The sequence below is a fragment of the Mangifera indica genome, chromosome 1, assembly GCF_011075055.1.
Source record: "Mangifera indica cultivar Alphonso chromosome 1, CATAS_Mindica_2.1, whole genome shotgun sequence".
In the NCBI taxonomy this organism is placed as follows: Eukaryota; Viridiplantae; Streptophyta; class Magnoliopsida; order Sapindales; family Anacardiaceae; genus Mangifera; species Mangifera indica.
The window spans coordinates 24,775,289-24,794,208 of NC_058137.1; the positions used below are offsets into that span (position 1 = coordinate 24,775,289).

The window sequence follows — 18,920 nt, forward strand, 5'->3', positions numbered from 1 at the left end:
AATTAATTATTTTGTCATGAAATCCAATATTTTAATTTATTATAATTTAAATTAAAGACACCAATGATTATTTTGTTATCTATTAAGATTAAATTTATTAATTGGGCCAAATGACTCTCACCCAACATTTGATAAAGTGAAAGATCTCATATTTTTTGAAAACAAATTTCATTTGTTTGTTAAAAATTAATCATCAAATGGTATTTTTATAGATGTAATAATTTTAATATGATATTTACACGTCTAATTTATTATATTTTATTCTTTGAGTGTGATTGTAATTTTTTTAAAATTATTAAGAGACATATTAAAAATTAAAGATTTCAAAGGCATCCCAAACTTTTTTGTAATCGTATATACCCTCTCTAAAAATTTCATTATCAACCTTAAAATTAAAAGAATTATAATTTACCCCCAAAATTTTAAAAAATTTGAAATTACATTTATGCCCCTTCATGTTATTGACATTGTATTAAATTTTTTTTATTTTTAGTTTAAATTAATATAAAATAAGGGGTATAAAACTTTAATAATCTTTTGGAGGTAGATTTAGTTAGAGGTTTTTTGGCCTTTTTAATATTTAAAAATTTTAATTACAATTAACATAATTTTTTAACAAATTTAATAAGTAGATAAAAAATTTACTTTTTCAAAACCTAAAGGGGACCTTTCATCAAACTTTTTATGTAAGAAATAGTCATTTGGCCTTACTTGTAAAATTGACGCCAAATGACTTTTTTGTCTTTTCAATATTTAAAAAAAAAATTAATAGAAATTTTTAAATAAGTAGAAAAAAGAAGTAGAAAATTGACTTTTTCAAACTTAAAAGATAGGATACACCATCAAACTTTGGTGAGAAACAGTGATTTAGCCTTACTTACAAATTTAAGGCAACAAATGATTGCTTCATACAAGTTTGTTGTGGAGAAAAAAACATAACAATGTTTCCTTCTACTTTGATTTTTCTTATTGAGTTCTTTAGCAAAGTTAATATAGGTAAATGGTAGAAATTTAAGGGGGAATATTATATAAAATATTATAGAGTTTTCCACTGTCTTCACTGCCCAAGATTCATTAATTCACCACCCATCACCTTGCTTCAAGGGGGTGAAAAACCAAAACCCTAGACCTTATAAATATCCCACATTAAAAAATTACATTCTTTACTTTGGTTTTTCACCTTCTTAACAAGTTAATGTTATTATTTGTAAATAATAAAAATCTAAAGAGAGAGTTATATATTAGATTTCTCTCAAAGTGAGTAGTGAATTAATGATCTTTGATAGTAAGGGTGATGGAAAACTCTAGATAACCCCTCATGCTTATAAAATTTGCAACAACTGATTACAAAATGTAATGCAAATGTGGGAGTTAGTTATAGAGTTTTCCATTTTCCACTGTCTCCTATCGCCCAAAGCACACTAATTCATTGCCCATCACATTACTTCATTGGGTGGCAAATCTAAAATAAATATCTCACTTTATAAGATATTAAATAATATTCTTCTGTTTTGATTTTTCATCTCATTGGTTTTTATTTAGTAAAATTAATGTAATTATTTGTAAATGATAAAAATCTAAAGACAATATATATATTAGATTTCCCCAAAGGTGATGGACGATGCATTAATGTGCTTAAACAATGAAAAACTCTATAAATAACCCCTTTATGCCTTTAAAGCTTGCAACAAACTATTACAAAATTGTTACAAAATGTTTTGTGTATAATGTAAGGTGGGGAGTGTATCTATAGACTTTTCCATCGAAGCAATTAATTCAACCTCCATCACATTATTTCAATAAATGAGAAATCTAATATCATATTTTATGATACATTAAATAATTACATTTTTCTTTTTTAGTATTTTCATCTTATGTAAGATGTAGAGATATAAGGGGAGTAATATTGATTTTTCTCACCCCTTAGAGTAAGATAGACGGCCAATTAATGGAGTTTTAGTGGTAGGGCAGTGGAAAATTCTAAAATACACCCCTACCTGTGTCATTATATTCCAAAATGTTATGTGTATAATTACATTTTTTTTATTTTGTAGAAAATTATTCAAACTTTTGCAGAAAATCTTCATAATTGTATCATATGCAACTGCAAGAAAACAGCTATAGAAATTCAATTAGGAAGATTTCCTGCAAAAGTTTGAATAATTTCTTGCAAAATTCAAAAAATATAATAATTTCCCCCCTACAACAATTCAAAGAAATTTCAATTAGAAGTTTATAATTGGCCAAAGAACAATTTCCCACCCAAGGTTTAATGAAAGGACAAATTCCCACCCATTAACTTTTAAAAACCCAATACCCACCCATTTATTGTTACGAATAGGAATAAAATTGTCATTTAACTAAAAATATTAAAAAAATAAAATACTATCACGTTTTTTCCCCACTCAAGATTTGAAAAATTGTCATTTTTTCCCTAGGGTTTCATTCCTTCTCCGACGACATTCTCTGGCCTACCTTTTGTCTATCGGCGCTCCCTCTAGCCTCCATGACGAAGATGCGGTCATGAAAAGGCTACAAAGATGACAACTGGAAGCGACGTCGTCGAAGATCTGTCGCACAATGGATCTTCTGGAAGTAATGTCTAACATGAACGATATTCGACCAAGATTTAGGGTTTTAAACCAGGAGGAAGAGAAAAGTTGGAAGGGAGAAAGAGCGCGACCAGAGACAGCAGAGTTCGCTGTCTCTGGTGATACTTTCAAAACTCTAGGGGGAAAATGTGATTTTTCAAACTTTCATGGGAGGAAATAGATTTATAAACTTATCGGGAAATAAATTATTTTTTTTATGAAATGACAATTTTATCTCTATTCGTAACAGTAAATTGGTAGATATTTAATTTTTGAAAGTTAACGGGTGAGAATTTTCCATTTCATTAAACTTTGGGTGGGAAATTGTCCTTTGGCCTTTATAATTTGATTGGAATAGCAATTAGGAAGAAAAATATCTAGAAGTTTTGGTGATTAAATCGAAAAAAGTAAATTAAGAAGAAAACACTGAAATTATGGAATAGAAGCAATTTTTAATGACAAACAGGTAAAATAGTGAAGTAAACAGAAATCAAAGAGATAAAAGAGAAGAAAGTAAGAAAAATACCTGAAATGAAAGAGAAATAGAAGAAGAAGAAAACTGATTGAGGCATTGTTGAGGAAATGAATGAAATTGAACGGAAAGAAAGGAGAAAGGAGAATTTAAAGGGAGGGGGAAAGGTGAGTGGTAACGGCTAGATTCAGACAGTGGAGAGCCGTTAACAAGAGACGAACAAGACAGAGGTGAAAAGGCAGGCCAGGCGCCTCGTTATGTTGACATATAATTGTGCTTCCGCCGTTGGATTATTCTCTAATTAAATAATGCCAATAAATAATAAAGGGATTTTTGGCGCCACAAAAAAAATTTAAAATTCAAGAAGATGACTTGAGTCATGATACATATATATATATATATACATATATATATATATACATATATATATATATATATATCAATAAAACTATGTGTACCTATTTTAGGTACACAAATATGTACACATTTATATGTGTCATCATGTGATTGCATGATTTTGAATTAAGAATAAAACAATAACCAATCATATGATGACACATATGAGTGTGTATATATTTGTATACCCAAAATGGATACACATAGTATTACTCTATAAATATATATATGATATCAGAATGTTATATATACCCCAATTTGTCTAATTGGGTGCTTAGGCTTGAACTTGCGTTCAATTTTGTTTGAGTCAAATTTATTTCGGATTTATTCAAAACGAATTTAAAAAAACTCGATTCAAATCTTACCCTGCCATCACATATTAGCCATCTGTATTTCATATTTGGGTAAAAGAACAGTTAATTTATAAAGACCACAAGAGTAACATAGGACAAACTTCTAATCACCAGCAAGTGCAAGTGTTAAGCTATTACTACTCAACAACTTATCTTCATTCTAGTAAAGACCATTAACTAATGCTGGTCAGTTGACGACCGCTGAGGAGAATGCTAGCTTACCCCCGTAACATTATCCGAACATTTACTCTGTCAAGCAAGTTAAGGTTTTCCTGGAGAGAGAGAGTTGTGGCGACATTTCTGTGCTTAAGAACTTGATATAATGATAATGAGAATATATCATATACACATTACAGGCAAGAACAAAAATACAACAAAGATAACACCCTCCTTATCTCCCAAAATATCAGAATGGTTCAAAGTAAACAAATAAATAATGGCTGGGAATACTGCAAGTAGGAGAATATGATATGCTAAAAGTCAATCAGGTGTAGTGAGTTCTTCTGATCCTGCATTTCCATGTAATGAAATCATTAATAAGATGATAAAGGAATTTTACTACAACCAATACACACATGAGCATGCTATACTTCCTAGATACGGCATTGTCACGTTATCATGTTTGTAGGAATGATGTTAGGGAAAGGCAATATTAGTTATGCAAAAGAAGAGAATTAAGTATTGAGATATATCTTGCCTTCCCCATCGAGAGAGCTCCGGCTCTGCCAATAGCAATTCTTGCAGAGGTTTCACATCCTTCTCCCTTTCATCAGATAAATAGATAACCATAAGATATAGAAATTAACCCCAGAAACACCAATATGCTTCATGCAAAAGCAACCAACAAATACATAAATTAACTTACCATTCTCCATTAAGCTGCAAACTTAATGCAAACAGGCACGGGAAAAGGAAGTAATTTCAAACCTTTGAGAAATATTATCATGTGCACAGACATGAAAAACCATTACCATGCCACATGCTGAATCAAAGCTAATCCAACTATTCAAATTGTGATTTAATCATCACAATTTCTATCTTAAGGGCAATTGTGTCAGTTTCATTTTAAATCATCTATACTGGAATATACAACCAATTAAATATTCTTCTGCAAATTTAACATTACTATTTGAAGCAAGGCAAGACCTCTTCTCACTGTCGGACAACCAAAAACCTATCAGGGCATTACACACTGTTGATAAAGACCTATAAAATAATTGAATTAACAAATATAATAGATACCAGACCATCCTATGACTTCCCTCCCTATATTTATGTTTTTCCTGAACAAATTAGCATGTTATCCTAACAAGTCAGATCCTAAAAGTTCCTGTATAATCACCATTTCATAGTAAGATATCCTGCTGTCCCACTTATACACAGTTCAACTTCAAGAGAATCAAGGCATGTTAATGAAGTGGAAGTTAGCTAAATGATTTTAAAGTAAGATAAGTTTAAAATGTAGTTTTGAAAGAAGAGGAAGAACCAAATGAAGTATATACCTGTAAATATAATCAACAGAAACCTGCCTGTGATGGATGCTGTAATCAGTGCCAACATATGTCACAATTAAGCTTCCTGCATCAGGATGGGGCCAGCTTCTTGAAGTGGGAAACCGGAGGATAAATGTTCCAGGCTCCTGAAGGCCCCTCGGGCCCTGAAGTGAATATTCAGCTTCTTCCTTTGTAATAAAGCCTTCTATCCACTTGGGGGATGTGGACTTCCATGTGGTATTTATCCAATCTTGAGATAATGTAAAAGCAACAGGGTATAACCAACACCACAGCTTCTCAAAGTTTTCCTGGGCCATATAATCTCCACATCCAGCAATTCTCCTCAGAAGGTCAAAGTCCTGAAACATTAAGAAAGACCATAGTTTTCAGAGTTTTCATAGTCACAGACAACTGTTGATCTAAGCAAAAGAAAGCTATTCACAAATTTATACATTAAAAATCTTTTTTTTTTTAAAATCTAATAACAGTCAAGCAAAAATATAACTGAAATGATCTAAAATTGTCATGTTGTAATTATATGGTTTAAATAGATGTATGCCACAACAGCAATATTGTAGCACCTCAAACTAGACATGTATCATTTTCTTATAAATTGAATAGAAAAATTACATGCAATGTGTTCAGATTTAAGAAAGACAGTACTGCTAGATTTGTGCTATCTTAAGTGTGCAAGAGTGTGCGTGTGAGAGAGAGAATGAGAGAGAATGAGAGAGAGAGAGAGAGGACCTGTTGTGTGAGAGATCTAGTACTGCAGCATGAAATCTTCATGAATTGCTCCTCAATTTCGAAAATTGCACTACCCCAATGAACATGATGGTTGTTTTGAGAGATTGAATTCCAAGCATTTCTTCCTTCTTCAATCAATTTCTTTGCAATGATTATTTGATACCTGAACGATGGGGAAAATTATCTCTCTTACAAAATAGGATTAGGAACCAAACTTACATGGTACATAACAAGCAGAAGACTAAGATTTAATCTGAGAGTTATTCATTGACATGTGACAGATGCAAAAAGATATGCAGCAATATTGCAATTGGTTCAGTTATCATCCCCACAATTGAGGACACCAAGCCAGTAGCTTCCCTTTCTGACAGACAGTTAGGCATATAGAAGGAAACAATAATAAATTAGATATAAATGCCCTCTAACCAAGAAAAAATTGAAAGCCCTATTCCATTCCATTCTTAAAGTAATAGAGATACAGCACTAGAGAACATGGAAGCATAATTGTGGTTATGGTTGTGTTTTGATTCGCAGCTGAAAACTTTTAATATATTATTAGGGTTATGGTTTTCAGCTAAAAAGCTAGCAAACAATTGAAGCAAATAAATTAATTTCAAAATACTAATTTTTGTGTAGCATATTTTTTCCGTTACGAAGATCAACAAATAGCAATCATATCAGCAGGGTTTCAATATGTGCCTACTAAGTGATTCAACAGGAACATGATCAATCATACGATGACGCTCAAAGAATGAAGAACCATTGTAAATCACCTGTGGTGAGAACATCCGGAGTAAATGGATACTTGATGTGCAAACTCCAACACCTCATCATCAGAAGAAGAGGTTACAATCTCCTTGAGCACACGAGATTTCTCAGCCAAGTTTCCCAGGCAGTACTTAAAGATTGTTAAGTCCGAAACTGAATCTCCACTACTTAGCATACTCTTGAAAGATGAGTTTCTTGCTCCAGTGCTCTCTGAATCAGATGGGGAGTTGTCTGCTTCCACAAAGTTTTCATGTCTCCCATTCGAACTCTTTGCAAGTGCATTCTCAGCCTAATTAACAATTGTGAGAACTGGGATCAATATTTTCTCAATAAGCAAAAAGATTAAATGTCAACATAAATGTAGATCACCAAGTAAATTCTGAAAATCAGACAGAAAAACAGTCACCATATTCAAAAAATCATTTTAAGGAATAAATAGCTCCTAACTCCTAAGGATGGAGCATGACGACGAAGGGTCTAAGGTGTGACCGGCAATAATTTGTCATTTATTGAAACTGATTGTAACCAGCAATATTTATAATATCGTGTTTGAACAATGTCATAGTGATTATGATTTCCACAACATTATTGTTCTTTCACTCTCCAGAACTAAGAACAAAATTTTGCCCTTGCTATCACATCGACCCTGAGGCTCTCACATGAAGTGTATACATTAGGTCCAAATAGGACTCTTACAATCATTAAAGAAATAACAGCATAATTTTATTTCTAGTTATAGACAACATGAAACGTCTGCACAGATGCACATAGTGAAACATATTTTAGTAGATGGCAGTGATCATTTATTATAGTAAGGAGTTGCAGTTGTGAGAGTTGGTTGCATGTGTGTATATTTGGCTCTCACTTTTCCAATTAGTCTAATCTCCAAAATGTATGAGAAATGAGAAGGGACAAAAACTAATTAATTGGCAGGCCAAATGTAGCATATAAAAATTTGAAATCATAACTAGAGTATGGAATATTCATTAAATACAGAAGCAGACTAGAAAAGGAAAAGTATTTCTTGAACCATGTGGTTCTTCAATGAAGAAACCATGTACATGTACCATAATCATACAAGTTATGTTTAAAGAAAAAGGTCAGTAGCCACCATCCATACCCAATATCTCAATGCGGTTCAAATAGAAAATTTGGTTATTCTGTATCTTTAAAAGATTATGAATAAAGATAATTCAAGACAATTCATGAAATACCTTATTAGCGGTCCAGGGATGAGAGTTGCATTCCCCTCCAGGTTGCTCCATGACAGATATATTTTCTTGTTCCAACCTCACCCGCTTTGAAGATGGACTAGGTTTTGCTTCACGTACAGTATTGTGTTGAAATTCTGCAGATCCATCATCAAATCCGCATGATTGAGATCCATCAAGTAGATGGATAGCAGCTGGGGTTTTTTTGTTTACCATAGGGAATGTGCGTATAGTACGATTTCTTGAGATACAACGAATTGGATGGGAAAGAGCCTCCAGGAAAGGATACCCAGCAACTTTTGGTACTTCAAACCTAATACGGAACAACCTGTTGTCGCACTTGGATGAAAGCTGAAGCAGGAGAAAAGTAATGAATTGGCAAATTCTTAAGGATAAAATAAGTTCAAATTATCAATTCCAAAAAGTAATGGCACAGGTAACAACAATATATCATAATTAGAACCCATCAAATTGTCAAATTGTCAGTCACAATGTTGAGGCACTCTAAGCATGTGCAATCTTCACAGATTAAACTGTAAGGATTAATATAAAGTAAGAGGTCATTGTAGATAACCCCCAATAAATCCACAAATATATAAAGACTACAGACTGTCATGGATATAGAAAACCAAAAACAGAAAGAAAAAAGACTAGTAGTGCGATGTCAAACTACTACAATCACTTCAACTTTGCTAAGAAAGTATATCACAAAGAAGTTAACATTCATCCCTACTTCATTTAGATCCAAAGTTGGAATGCAGTGAACTACAAAAGGCACCAATGGTTTCAACCATGGGAATACAAGCCAAACAAAGTAGCCACAACAGATCACAATGATAAAAACCACTATTAAGTATTTGTTCCACAAGAAGTAGGTTCATCCTGGATGTTACATCTAAATAAAACATTACAGCACTAAATACATATACAGGGGTAAAAGATCATAAGAAACACTTCCAAACTGCATCAGACCACAAGCTGCATGTGAAAGAGGTCAATCATTGCAGCTTCCTACCTTGCATTTCTATGTTACGATCACTTCAACCAGGATAGCCATATGAAACCATATTTTGAGTTCATAAAGAAGATGAATATATTTAATGTAAAAAGGATATTTTAGTGGAAGTCACTGAATGACAACTTAGTCTGACATGCACTAGAGCAAGATCTTAGTAAACTTCCATATCAAGATGTGAACAGTATCCCAATGTCACCGTACCAAAAGTGCTACTAGAAAAGGTGATTTTTTTCCTATAAAAACCACAACCTAAATTTTTATATCTGATATTTTACCTGAGATATCTTCAGCTTAAAGGAAGCAAACCCATGCAACATTTTACTAGGTCTATCACAAGACGCATATTCAATTCCATCATAACTTGTCAAAAGGGGAGCTTCTCCATCACTTGTCTTCTCTACAGGGCCACCATTGTCAGCATACAAAAGTGAAGCGATAACCTGTTTCAACAGCCAACTTGAAACATAAATATTAAAACAACCAGAAACAAACAAGCAACAGGTGACAAATTATTTAGTAAGCAAAAGCTAGAGATATAAACCTCAAGTTCCTTGTTTACAGGCTCTCCAAATGCATTTAATAATTGAACATCCACAGAAAAGATCCTGCGGCAAGATGCCTGAAAAATGGTGAATGCATTAGAAAAAATCTCAAAATGGTATTATCTGATCATAATTACATAAGCTATAACTTCCAGAACATCATGTTCTGCAGTAAAATCTCATAACCCATCTCAATCCAATAAATTGATACGTGATCCACTAGAAAATGCACAATGTTAATGGCCTTCCAAGTGTCTAACCTTGCCACCGACAATGCTCCAAACACCATCGCTATCTTCTTCAATCTCAGAGGCAGATGAATTATCAATAGATAATTGCAAAGGTGGGTCCTATAATAAACATATATATGTGAAATAAGAAACAAAAATAGCTGGCACATAAATGAGACAACAAGAAATTTTCAAGAAACAGAAACTAGAACTTCACTGCACCTTAGCATAGTGTTCACTGACAGAAAAGTTTAGAGGCAAGACTTTTGCATGGTGGACAAAACCTTGCACATCACTACCAACCAATGTTATCCTCTTCAAAGAATTTGACATTGAATCTTCACAGAAAAATGAAGATAGAGGCTGCTCGGCCACAATTCCCCCATCAATATGAAGTAGAACAGAATCAACAGAGACCTAACAAAGGCACATCAACATATTAGAATTTTAAGAATATAATAAATCCAAAAAATAACAATGAGCATCAGAATCACCAAGTTTAACAATAAGATGAAGCCAAAATGCTAAAGAATGCATAGAAAAAAAATACATTTAATCAGGGTACAAAGGAATATGTAATAAATGCTGATGTAATATTGAAGAAAACAAAGATTCAAATATAAAAGACACTACAAGGAATTGGACCAAAATTTCTCAACAGTGAAAAAAAGGGACTCACTGCTAGCTTGGCATATGGCATGAAGAAGTCATTTCTTACATGAACTTTATCCATAACATCTCACATAAAGCACTACGTTCATGTACTAAGCTTTAACACTTAATCTAGCCACCACACAATGTTTCTTCCTATATCAGCGAGATTTCAACCAGCAAAAAGTACCGAAACCAGAAATTGGCCTTCCATACACACATTGTCCAGCCAATTTGCATTAGTAATATCAACTATATCAAGTACACTAGAAAATTATTCACTCTTAAGTAGACAAAATAAGGCATCACAATATTCTACTTCCGGATTCCACAGAAAGTGACTAACTGCAATAACAAATTTTATATCTAGTTGATCTGAGAATGTGTCTACCAACATCTCATCACCATCTCGGTCAAATTTCAGATTGAAATCCATTTAAGTATCAACCAGATTACTCCCAACAATTCAATTTCTTCTAAAAGATCAGCGACATACTTCCATTGTGAAAGGACTGGACTGAGCAACATTGTCTTTGAAAAGTTAACAGAAGATGATTATATAAATGAGTGGCATAAAAACCTGAATCCAGTTAAATTACTTTGTTATCTGTTTGAAACATACCTTGCATCCAACATGAACCCATTTTTCAGAAGGAAATTCAGTCTCCATAGATGCATGGGGAACTTCTGTCAACAGAGTAGAATTTTCAGGATCAAGGGCTTCATGGTCTAATGAAGTCAAAGGAAAAAGCTTCAATATTTTCTTCTCGTTTAGCACTAGAAAGGGAGCACTGCCAGAAATATCCACCTGCATAGAAAATATAATTTAATCAAACTTTTATTGCATTCAAAGAAGAAATAAAAGATCAAAGATAACAGTTTCATAGTGCATTGTAAAAGTATGTCATTAATCAGTACTGGAATTAAAAGTGCCTTAGCTTATCATGTTCAATATTCGATGCACCCTACGAAATAGAAAAATAAACCAGCTCATTCACTTCATGAACAAACTCATAAGTATAAATTCCCAGCATCAAAGCTCACTTATAGAAAATAATATTTCTTATATTGATTCAAAGACTAGTCAAAAGAAAACACAAGAATCAAACAACAAAAAGACTGTCATAAAAAGAACAAACATACTGGATCAAAATATCTCAAATTTCTTAAAAAATTGCAGCAAAAATATGAAATTCCACAAAATAAGATTTAAGATCACAAAACACGCATCAAAAACATATTTTCCAACTCATAACCTGAGTCACTTAAAAGCACATTTAATTTCTAAGAAAAGAGAAAAAATTTCATTTCCAACTACAACTGATGAAAATATAACAACCTTGAACCAAACATTTAAGCTGTAAAATTCCAGAAAAACCAACCAAAACACGACTGAGTGTAAACTAGAACAAACCAAAACAAATATCAAAGCGGAAAACAAGAAGGGGAAATTTCTGAAACATATCGAATCCCTAAAAATCATGTTCAAACAACAAGAAATCAACATCGAACACCCACATATCCCCAAAAAACAACTTAAAAACAAATGGGGTTTTTCAACAAAAAAGCAAGAAACACAATAGCTAAGACTTTTAAAACCTGACTAATGAGTGGAGCAGGAAATGTGCAAGTCTTGAGGAGATAAACCCAGAAACAAAAAGTGAAACCCTCTTCTTGTGCTTCAAATTTCACTGTGAGATCCTTAAGCAAACTATAATCTTCACTTTTTATCACAATTTCACCCATAATTTCGACTACCTTTTTAGCCTTCAGGTCACACAAAGCCTTAAACCCACCAAGCCACCACTCTTATCTCAGTTTTTTTTCATTAATCCAAGAAAAAAGTTTTCAGTTTTGTTGCCTCGGCTCATCTCCCTGGAGCCACTGTTTCTGGAAGACGGCTGTTAAGTAGCGGTTGGTATTTTGTTTCGGTTATTGCACGAAAGTGTGTTCAAATCTCCTACACGTGCTAAGAGCAGTATAAAACAAAAGAGCTAATAATTCAATGCCACGTCCCTGTAAAATAATTAGGGGTGCGTACAATCCAGTTTAATGTGATTTGAGAGAATGTTTAAACCAAACTAAAATAATGATTTAAAAAGCTTTTAAATCAAACCAAACTAAATTAAAAAAATAGATTTGATCCGATTTAGATTATAATTTGAATTATAATTATCAGTATCATACGATATATGAGACGATACGTTACAGATAGAAAACGATATATATTATAAGGTATATCAAATTAATACAATACAATAAATGTATTGTATGATACAATATGTATTTTACGATATGATACATATTTCTTATACGAATTAATATATTTTTTTAGAGAAAATGAATGAATTAGTGGTGTATATGAAAATTTTTAAAATATTAAAAGTATTTATGATGTTTTTCAAAATTATAAGGTCTCAATTTAATATTTTATTAGTAATTTATTTTTTTAATTTTTAAAATATGTATAATACAATATGATACACGGTATGGTAAATTGAGTTTTTGATATATTATATGATACACAATTTAACTATTATAGTTTGAATATTTTAAAATTATATATATAAATAATTTAATAAAATTAGTTGAATTATAGTTTTTCAAAACGTAATATACAGGTGTAAAATAAATATAAAATATATATACAATTAAATATACAGAAAATAATAAAATAAATATAAAAAAACAAGTTGTACACCTAATTTGTTTTTTAGAAAATTTTGTCAAACATATATATATTTTAAATACGGTTTACGGTTTGATTCGGTTTGAAAATTGTTCAAACTATAATCCGAACTGAAAAAACAGTTTGAAAAATTCCAACCCAAATCAAATCATTTTATAAACCAAATCAAACCAAATCATAATTTTTAAGTGGTTTGGTTTGGTTTTATTATTTGAATTAAATTATACACACCTCTAAAAATAAAGGAATTGAAAATGGACGTAACTAAAGAAATACAAAATTAAGGGGCGGCCAAACGACTATTTCTTTCCCAAGGTTTGGTGGAAACTCACTTTCCCATTCAGTAAGTTTTAAACATCTAAATGTCTACATTTCTGTTAAATTTTACTGTTATTATCAAGGGTAAAATCATTATTTAATTAAAATATTTTTAAAACTATAAATTTATCATATTTTATCTCACCAGGTTTAAAAACTAATAATTTTACCTCACCTTCCTCTACCTAAGATTTGAAAATTCAATATTTCTCCCATAGGATTTTTGCAGTAACTATTGGCGACCGGAGACAACGACAACAGTGACATTCTCTCTCTCTCCCAACTTCTCTCTCAGTCACTATCTATTTTCGACCATCATTGATCGTCACCGACTAGCGCATAAAGAGATCCAAATCTCTTTGTCGCAAGACATTACAACAAAGAAACCGAGATCTCTTCGTCTTTCAATACAGGTGATGGTCAATGATAGTTGATAATGGACCATGACTAAGAGAGATGCTAAGAGGGAAGGAGAGTATCATTGTTGTCATCATTTTTTATCACTAACGATTGTTGTAAAAACTCCAAAAAAGAAATATTGATTTTTCAAACTTTAAGTGAAGAAATATGAGGTAAAATTGTTAATTTTTAATTATAGTGGAATAAAATTAGTTTTTAAACTTGGTGGCCTAAAATGTAATATATTTATAGTTTTATAAATATTTTTATTAAATAACAATGTTACCTCTGACAGTAACAGTGAGATTTAACAAAAAAATTTGGTGAATAAGAAAGTGAGTTTGCACCAAACCTTGGGTGGGAAATAGTCTTTGGGCCTTAAGTGGCTGGCTGGGTAGTGAATTTGGGTCTGGGTATATAAGCAGAGGCCAATTAAGGCCCACAGGAAGTTACATGCAATGCAAATTTATTAAGTTGTGACACTTAGGCATAGAATTTTTGCTGAATTAGCCAACACGTTTGAGCTCACTCACTAGTGTTGTTGACTGTACTACATTACTTAACATAGCACAGATGAAAACACAGTATAACACAATGATAAAATAACAAAACAATCAAAACCCACTAAGTAAAAACGAAGAATTAAGATACCGCAGTGGACTTTAGATGCACTCACTGTGATAAAACACCAAAAATCTGACATATTTACTGCAGAATGACATAATTTCGTATTGATGAACAAATAGTTAATGCTTCACTTATGCATTTGAATACACTGTTAATTTTTCACTTCACAATAATCGTCTACAAAAAAGGCTCTTTAGTGGAAGTGAGCAGTGATTCAGACGGGTTTAATGGTGCTTGGTACGAGGCCAAAGTATTGGAACCACCACCACTACCACCGTTGACTCCTCCCAACAAAAGGATTGATTTTTCCATACAGAATACTAATCTTTGCTTTGTGATAAAAAGCTATCAGAAGGCATTAACTGAATGCGTTGAGTCCTCTCTTGTGAGGTCTTTGCCTCCAAACGATGATCATGACCTTCAAGCCAAAGATGTTGTTGATGCGATGTATCCTGATGGATGGTGGATTAGTGTTGTTGTGAAAGTAAACCAGGAGTCAAATATTTACTTTCTGCACTTTGAGAATCCACCTGAGTTGCTTCATTTTAAGCGTTATGTGTTAAGGCCTCCCTGGGATTGGGAAGGAGCAAGGAGGTTAATGGGTTCGACCCCAATAGCAGGTGCTCATCACCATTTGAAGGTATTCAAGTTCTTTAAGTTTGTTTTGTCGGGTTTCATGGAGGCCGGTAGCATAAAGCTTCTGTTTTCATGAGTATGGTGGATGATTTGGTTGAGTTTTGCGTCAAAGGTGCCATCTTTTAAAAATCTTATGCAGAAAATGTAAGGGAAAATCGTAAAGCTGATGACTTTTTATTGGTGAAGTTTATAAATGAAGTTGATTTGTGATTATGGTGGGTGATTTTTTTTTAGTTCTGAGTCAAACTGATAACAATCTGAACACAAGCTGAAACAGATAAGAGCGGGAAAAGGAGTTGAAGTAATCTGAAATGGCATGAGAATACGCTGTCGTTTGACGCAAAGGAATCAGTTTAACGCTGTCGTTTTGTTTGAGCTCGAAATTCGAATTTGCAATACGGATAAAAACGGTGACGTTAATTCTTTCGGTTTTAGAAACTCTATCGTGTGATGTTAATCAAGCTCTCTCCCTGAATTCCAATTTCTCTGTTTTCTCTGATATCGTATCACCTTTCTGAAAATCAGTTCTCCCACTCGCAGTTCAGTTTTCGTTTTATGCAATTCATCTGGTTGTATCACAACAGTGCCATCTTTTTCTGATTTTGTGCAAAAAATGAAAGGAAGATTCATGAAGCTGATAACTTTTTAGGTGTGAAGTCTATTTCCCTCTGTTTTCTTTTTAAGCGTTCTCTACTATGTTGCTCTTCATTGTAGTTATTGAATACCATATGGTAGTATAAATGCTCAATCATGTTTCAGACACATTGAGTAAAACAATAAGGTTAACTAAGAATTAGGGTTTTAATTTTTGTTTATTTAATAAATGTTATATTGATAAAATGGCTTTGAAGTATCCTGTGATTATAGATGTTGAATCACCTAAAAATATGGCACTCCAAAGGTGTTAATGGTGCAGGATAACTTGAGCTACAATTATGTCTTCGGATTTATATTTTCTTGTGCATAAAGAAGTAATATGATTTTTTAGATAAGGAGTGTGATGGAGCTGGAGTAGCTGTTAATAAAATGGACTCACAGGATTGTGCTGTTAATGGTGTTGAATCTTTTAAAGTCACTGGAGAGACTACAGGTATGGGAGTTTATTCTACTTCAAAGCAGGTCTTGAATAAACCATAAAGCAAACTAAAATGGCTACGAAATCATGGTGCATTATCATTGGGGGAAAAAATTGCCATATCTAAAAGTTGAACCAGCATTCGGCAACAAACTTGACTAGCATTTGCTGTAGAAAATAATACTAAAGAAGAAAAATGTTAATGATTGATCTTCTACTTTTCTTCCTTTTTAGTAATGTCAGACTTAAACACTGGGTATTGTTAAATTACTAGTTGAACATGTTTATTGCATCTTTTGCGAAACATCTTCAAATAACAGCTACAGCAGTCCACTAGTTTGTTTACATGTTTCCACACCTATTGGGCAACATTTTCACAATTAACTGCAAATGTGGTATAAAAACTGTTGTAATTAATCAAATGAAATGCCATTTCCTTTCTCATAAAAATCAATATTTGTGAGAGGCTTGACACATCTTGAGAATGATTACCATGAAAGGAAAGATAAGATGAGTTCTGATGTTGCACATCTTAGATGATGTGCTAATCTGAATCAAAAGCCAAGCATTCCATTTTCTTTGAGTGGAAGACATACTGAAATAAAATTATCGGGCCTTGGTTTCTTATCCTTTGTTTAGCATATGTTCTATTTTTTTCTTTTGTGTGGACTTTTCTCAATTGGATATTAACTCCTTTCATGGATTTGTAGGTTCTGGAGATGCATCAGCAGAAAAAGCAGCTAACACTTATGATACAGGTTACAGCACGAGAAAAGCTGAGGTGGTCAATGTCGAATTACCAGGTAATATGGATACTGTTGCAAAACCTTTATCAATGTGGTTTGATGGGTTATGCAGTCGAAAAATTGTGATTGACTCACGTAAGCTGATGTAAGTTTTAATCTAGTCCCACTTGTTATAGTTGGCTTGATTTTTTGGTTTTGTTTCAGGATTTCTCTGTGGTAGGACTGTCAACCAGAACCAGTGGAATAAGGGTGAAGGCTGATTGAATATGCAAAGGAATTTGCTGCAAACATATCAGTGAGTGATAGAATGCAAGATGAGAATCAGGGCCTCCCTTGTATGGAGACTTCATCAATGTGGAAAATTTTTATCAAGTATCTAGAAGTATTGGAAACAATGCTGCAGAAGCCTCACTTCCATCCTTTAAAACAATGCAGAGAGATGTATCGTGATGGATTAGCATTTGGTTACATGATAACTTTTGCCAAAGTGGTAAAGCAGACTTCTGATTTACAAGTCAAGGACCCAAAAAGTATCTTTGATGGCATTTCTGAAACTCTTTAGGACTTAGCATTGCATGGCTTTGACGTTCAGCCCATACAGAAACGTCTCACTGAGTTGCAGTTAGTGAAAGATAGGCAAGAACAGCTTCAAGAGGCATTGAAAGAATTTCAACATCAGATCTTAGAATGCATTTGTGAGCAAATGAAAATCGATGCAGAGTTTGCTAAAGTTGTCGAGGAAATGATGTTGTTAGAAGAAAAGAAGAGAAAGATTATGTTACTTAAGCAGGAAAATGATATGAAGATTACTGAAGTGAAATCAAATTTGGATCTTTGTAACCAGGATATTGAGAAATCTCAGCTTGATTTTGAAAATCTGGCTGCAGCTCCTTGGTGGTCGATCCTCATTCGACAGACCTCTTCTGGGTTCTACTAACTGAGACTTTTGGATGTTCTAGGAAACTGTCTTTGACATTTAGAGTGCACGAAAAGGTTCAAGATTAATCCTAAGTTTACAGTGTTAAAATTTGGAACTTGATTAGCACTACTGTTAGCTCATGATGTTCAGTTACTCTGTACACAGTCCTTGATTTGGTGTGCAGCTAATAGTCCTTTCTGATAGAACTATGAACACTGATATGGTGGATGAACTGAATAGAACAAAGCATCTATAGTTTGAATCAGTATCTCTTATAGCTCCAAGTTTTTATAGCCATGTTAATGTTAATGACCTATTGATAAGATAAAAAAATCAGACTAAGAGAATCATTATCTTGTTCAATATCGTCTAAGTGACCATGATCTTTTAAGTTTGTTAGTTTTGAAATTATTAACCTTCCTATTTTGACAACACATGAAAGATTTCTTGTAATACTTGCCATTAATGAACAAGATTCTCCTTGATTAATAGTAACTTCAACTCCTTGAACTATTTTGACAACACAATTTAGCCCAATAATTTAATTAAGTTCATTAATTTTTGTTATTAATAACCTTCCTATTTTGACAACACAAAATATTTCCTTAATATTTGTCATTAATGAACAAGGTTTTCCTTGATTATTAATGACAACTTCAACTCCTTCAACAATTTGGATTCAAATAAATAAGTTTGATTGTTGAAGATGGCTCCAACCAGAAAAATTCCAATGAGGAAATGGAAAACTCGAGCCGTCACTTTCTCTAAAAGGCGTTAAAGATTGTTCAATAAAGTTGGAAAATTGTGCATTCTTTCAGGAGCTTGAATTGTCATGGTGGTTTCTTCACTTTGTTTGAAACAAAACATTTTCTCTTCCGAACATTCTTCAATTGATTCAATGTTTGACATTTTTATTTGTAACTAAGTTCCTTTACCTATGGGTGAGGAAGTTAAATTGTCAACTGTTTCTTTTTGTAATAAAATTAAGGAACTTGAGCAAGAACCCAAGAATATAGAGAATATAATTCATGCGTTAAGG

The 18,920-nt window shown here is 32.8% G+C and overlaps 1 protein-coding gene and 1 long non-coding RNA gene across 2 annotated transcripts; one reads left to right on the forward strand and one right to left on the reverse strand.

The window, feature by feature from the left end:
• Window positions 1-4,098: 4,098 nt before the first annotated feature.
• Window positions 4,099-12,378, reverse strand: LOC123218817 (SH2 domain-containing protein B-like). The gene is made up of 12 exons (XM_044640487.1): window positions 12,072-12,378; window positions 11,095-11,280; window positions 10,044-10,238; window positions 9,852-9,941; window positions 9,591-9,668; window positions 9,325-9,489; window positions 8,035-8,382; window positions 6,826-7,109; window positions 6,053-6,215; window positions 5,315-5,664; window positions 4,510-4,575; window positions 4,099-4,321 (listed from the first exon to the last, which is right to left on the reverse strand). The coding sequence occupies exons 1-12, from the start codon at window positions 12,216-12,218 to the stop codon at window positions 4,297-4,299; spliced, it is 2,097 nt and encodes a 698-aa protein (XP_044496422.1). The 5' UTR covers window positions 12,219-12,378; the 3' UTR covers window positions 4,099-4,296.
• Window positions 12,379-16,926: 4,548 nt separating this feature from the next.
• LOC123200926 lies at window positions 16,927-17,724 on the forward strand. The gene is made up of 2 exons (XR_006498681.1): window positions 16,927-17,019; window positions 17,167-17,724. It is a non-coding gene; the product is annotated as an uncharacterized LOC123200926 (long non-coding RNA).
• Window positions 17,725-18,920: the final 1,196 nt, after the last annotated feature.

Bases quoted from the DNA above. Each gene is read 5' to 3' on its own strand.
- LOC123218817 (XM_044640487.1), bottom strand. From the start codon at position 12,218: ATGGGTGAAATTGTGATAAAAAGTGAAGATTATAGTTTGCTTAAGGAT. The intron at 9,669-9,851 runs GTTAGACACTTG...ACCATTTTTCAG, and splicing joins GGAGCATTGTCGGTGGCAAG to GCATCTTGCCGCAGGATCTT. The intron at 5,665-6,052 runs GTCCTCTCTCTC...TTAATGTTTCAG, and splicing joins CTAGATCTCTCACACAACAG to GACTTTGACCTTCTGAGGAG.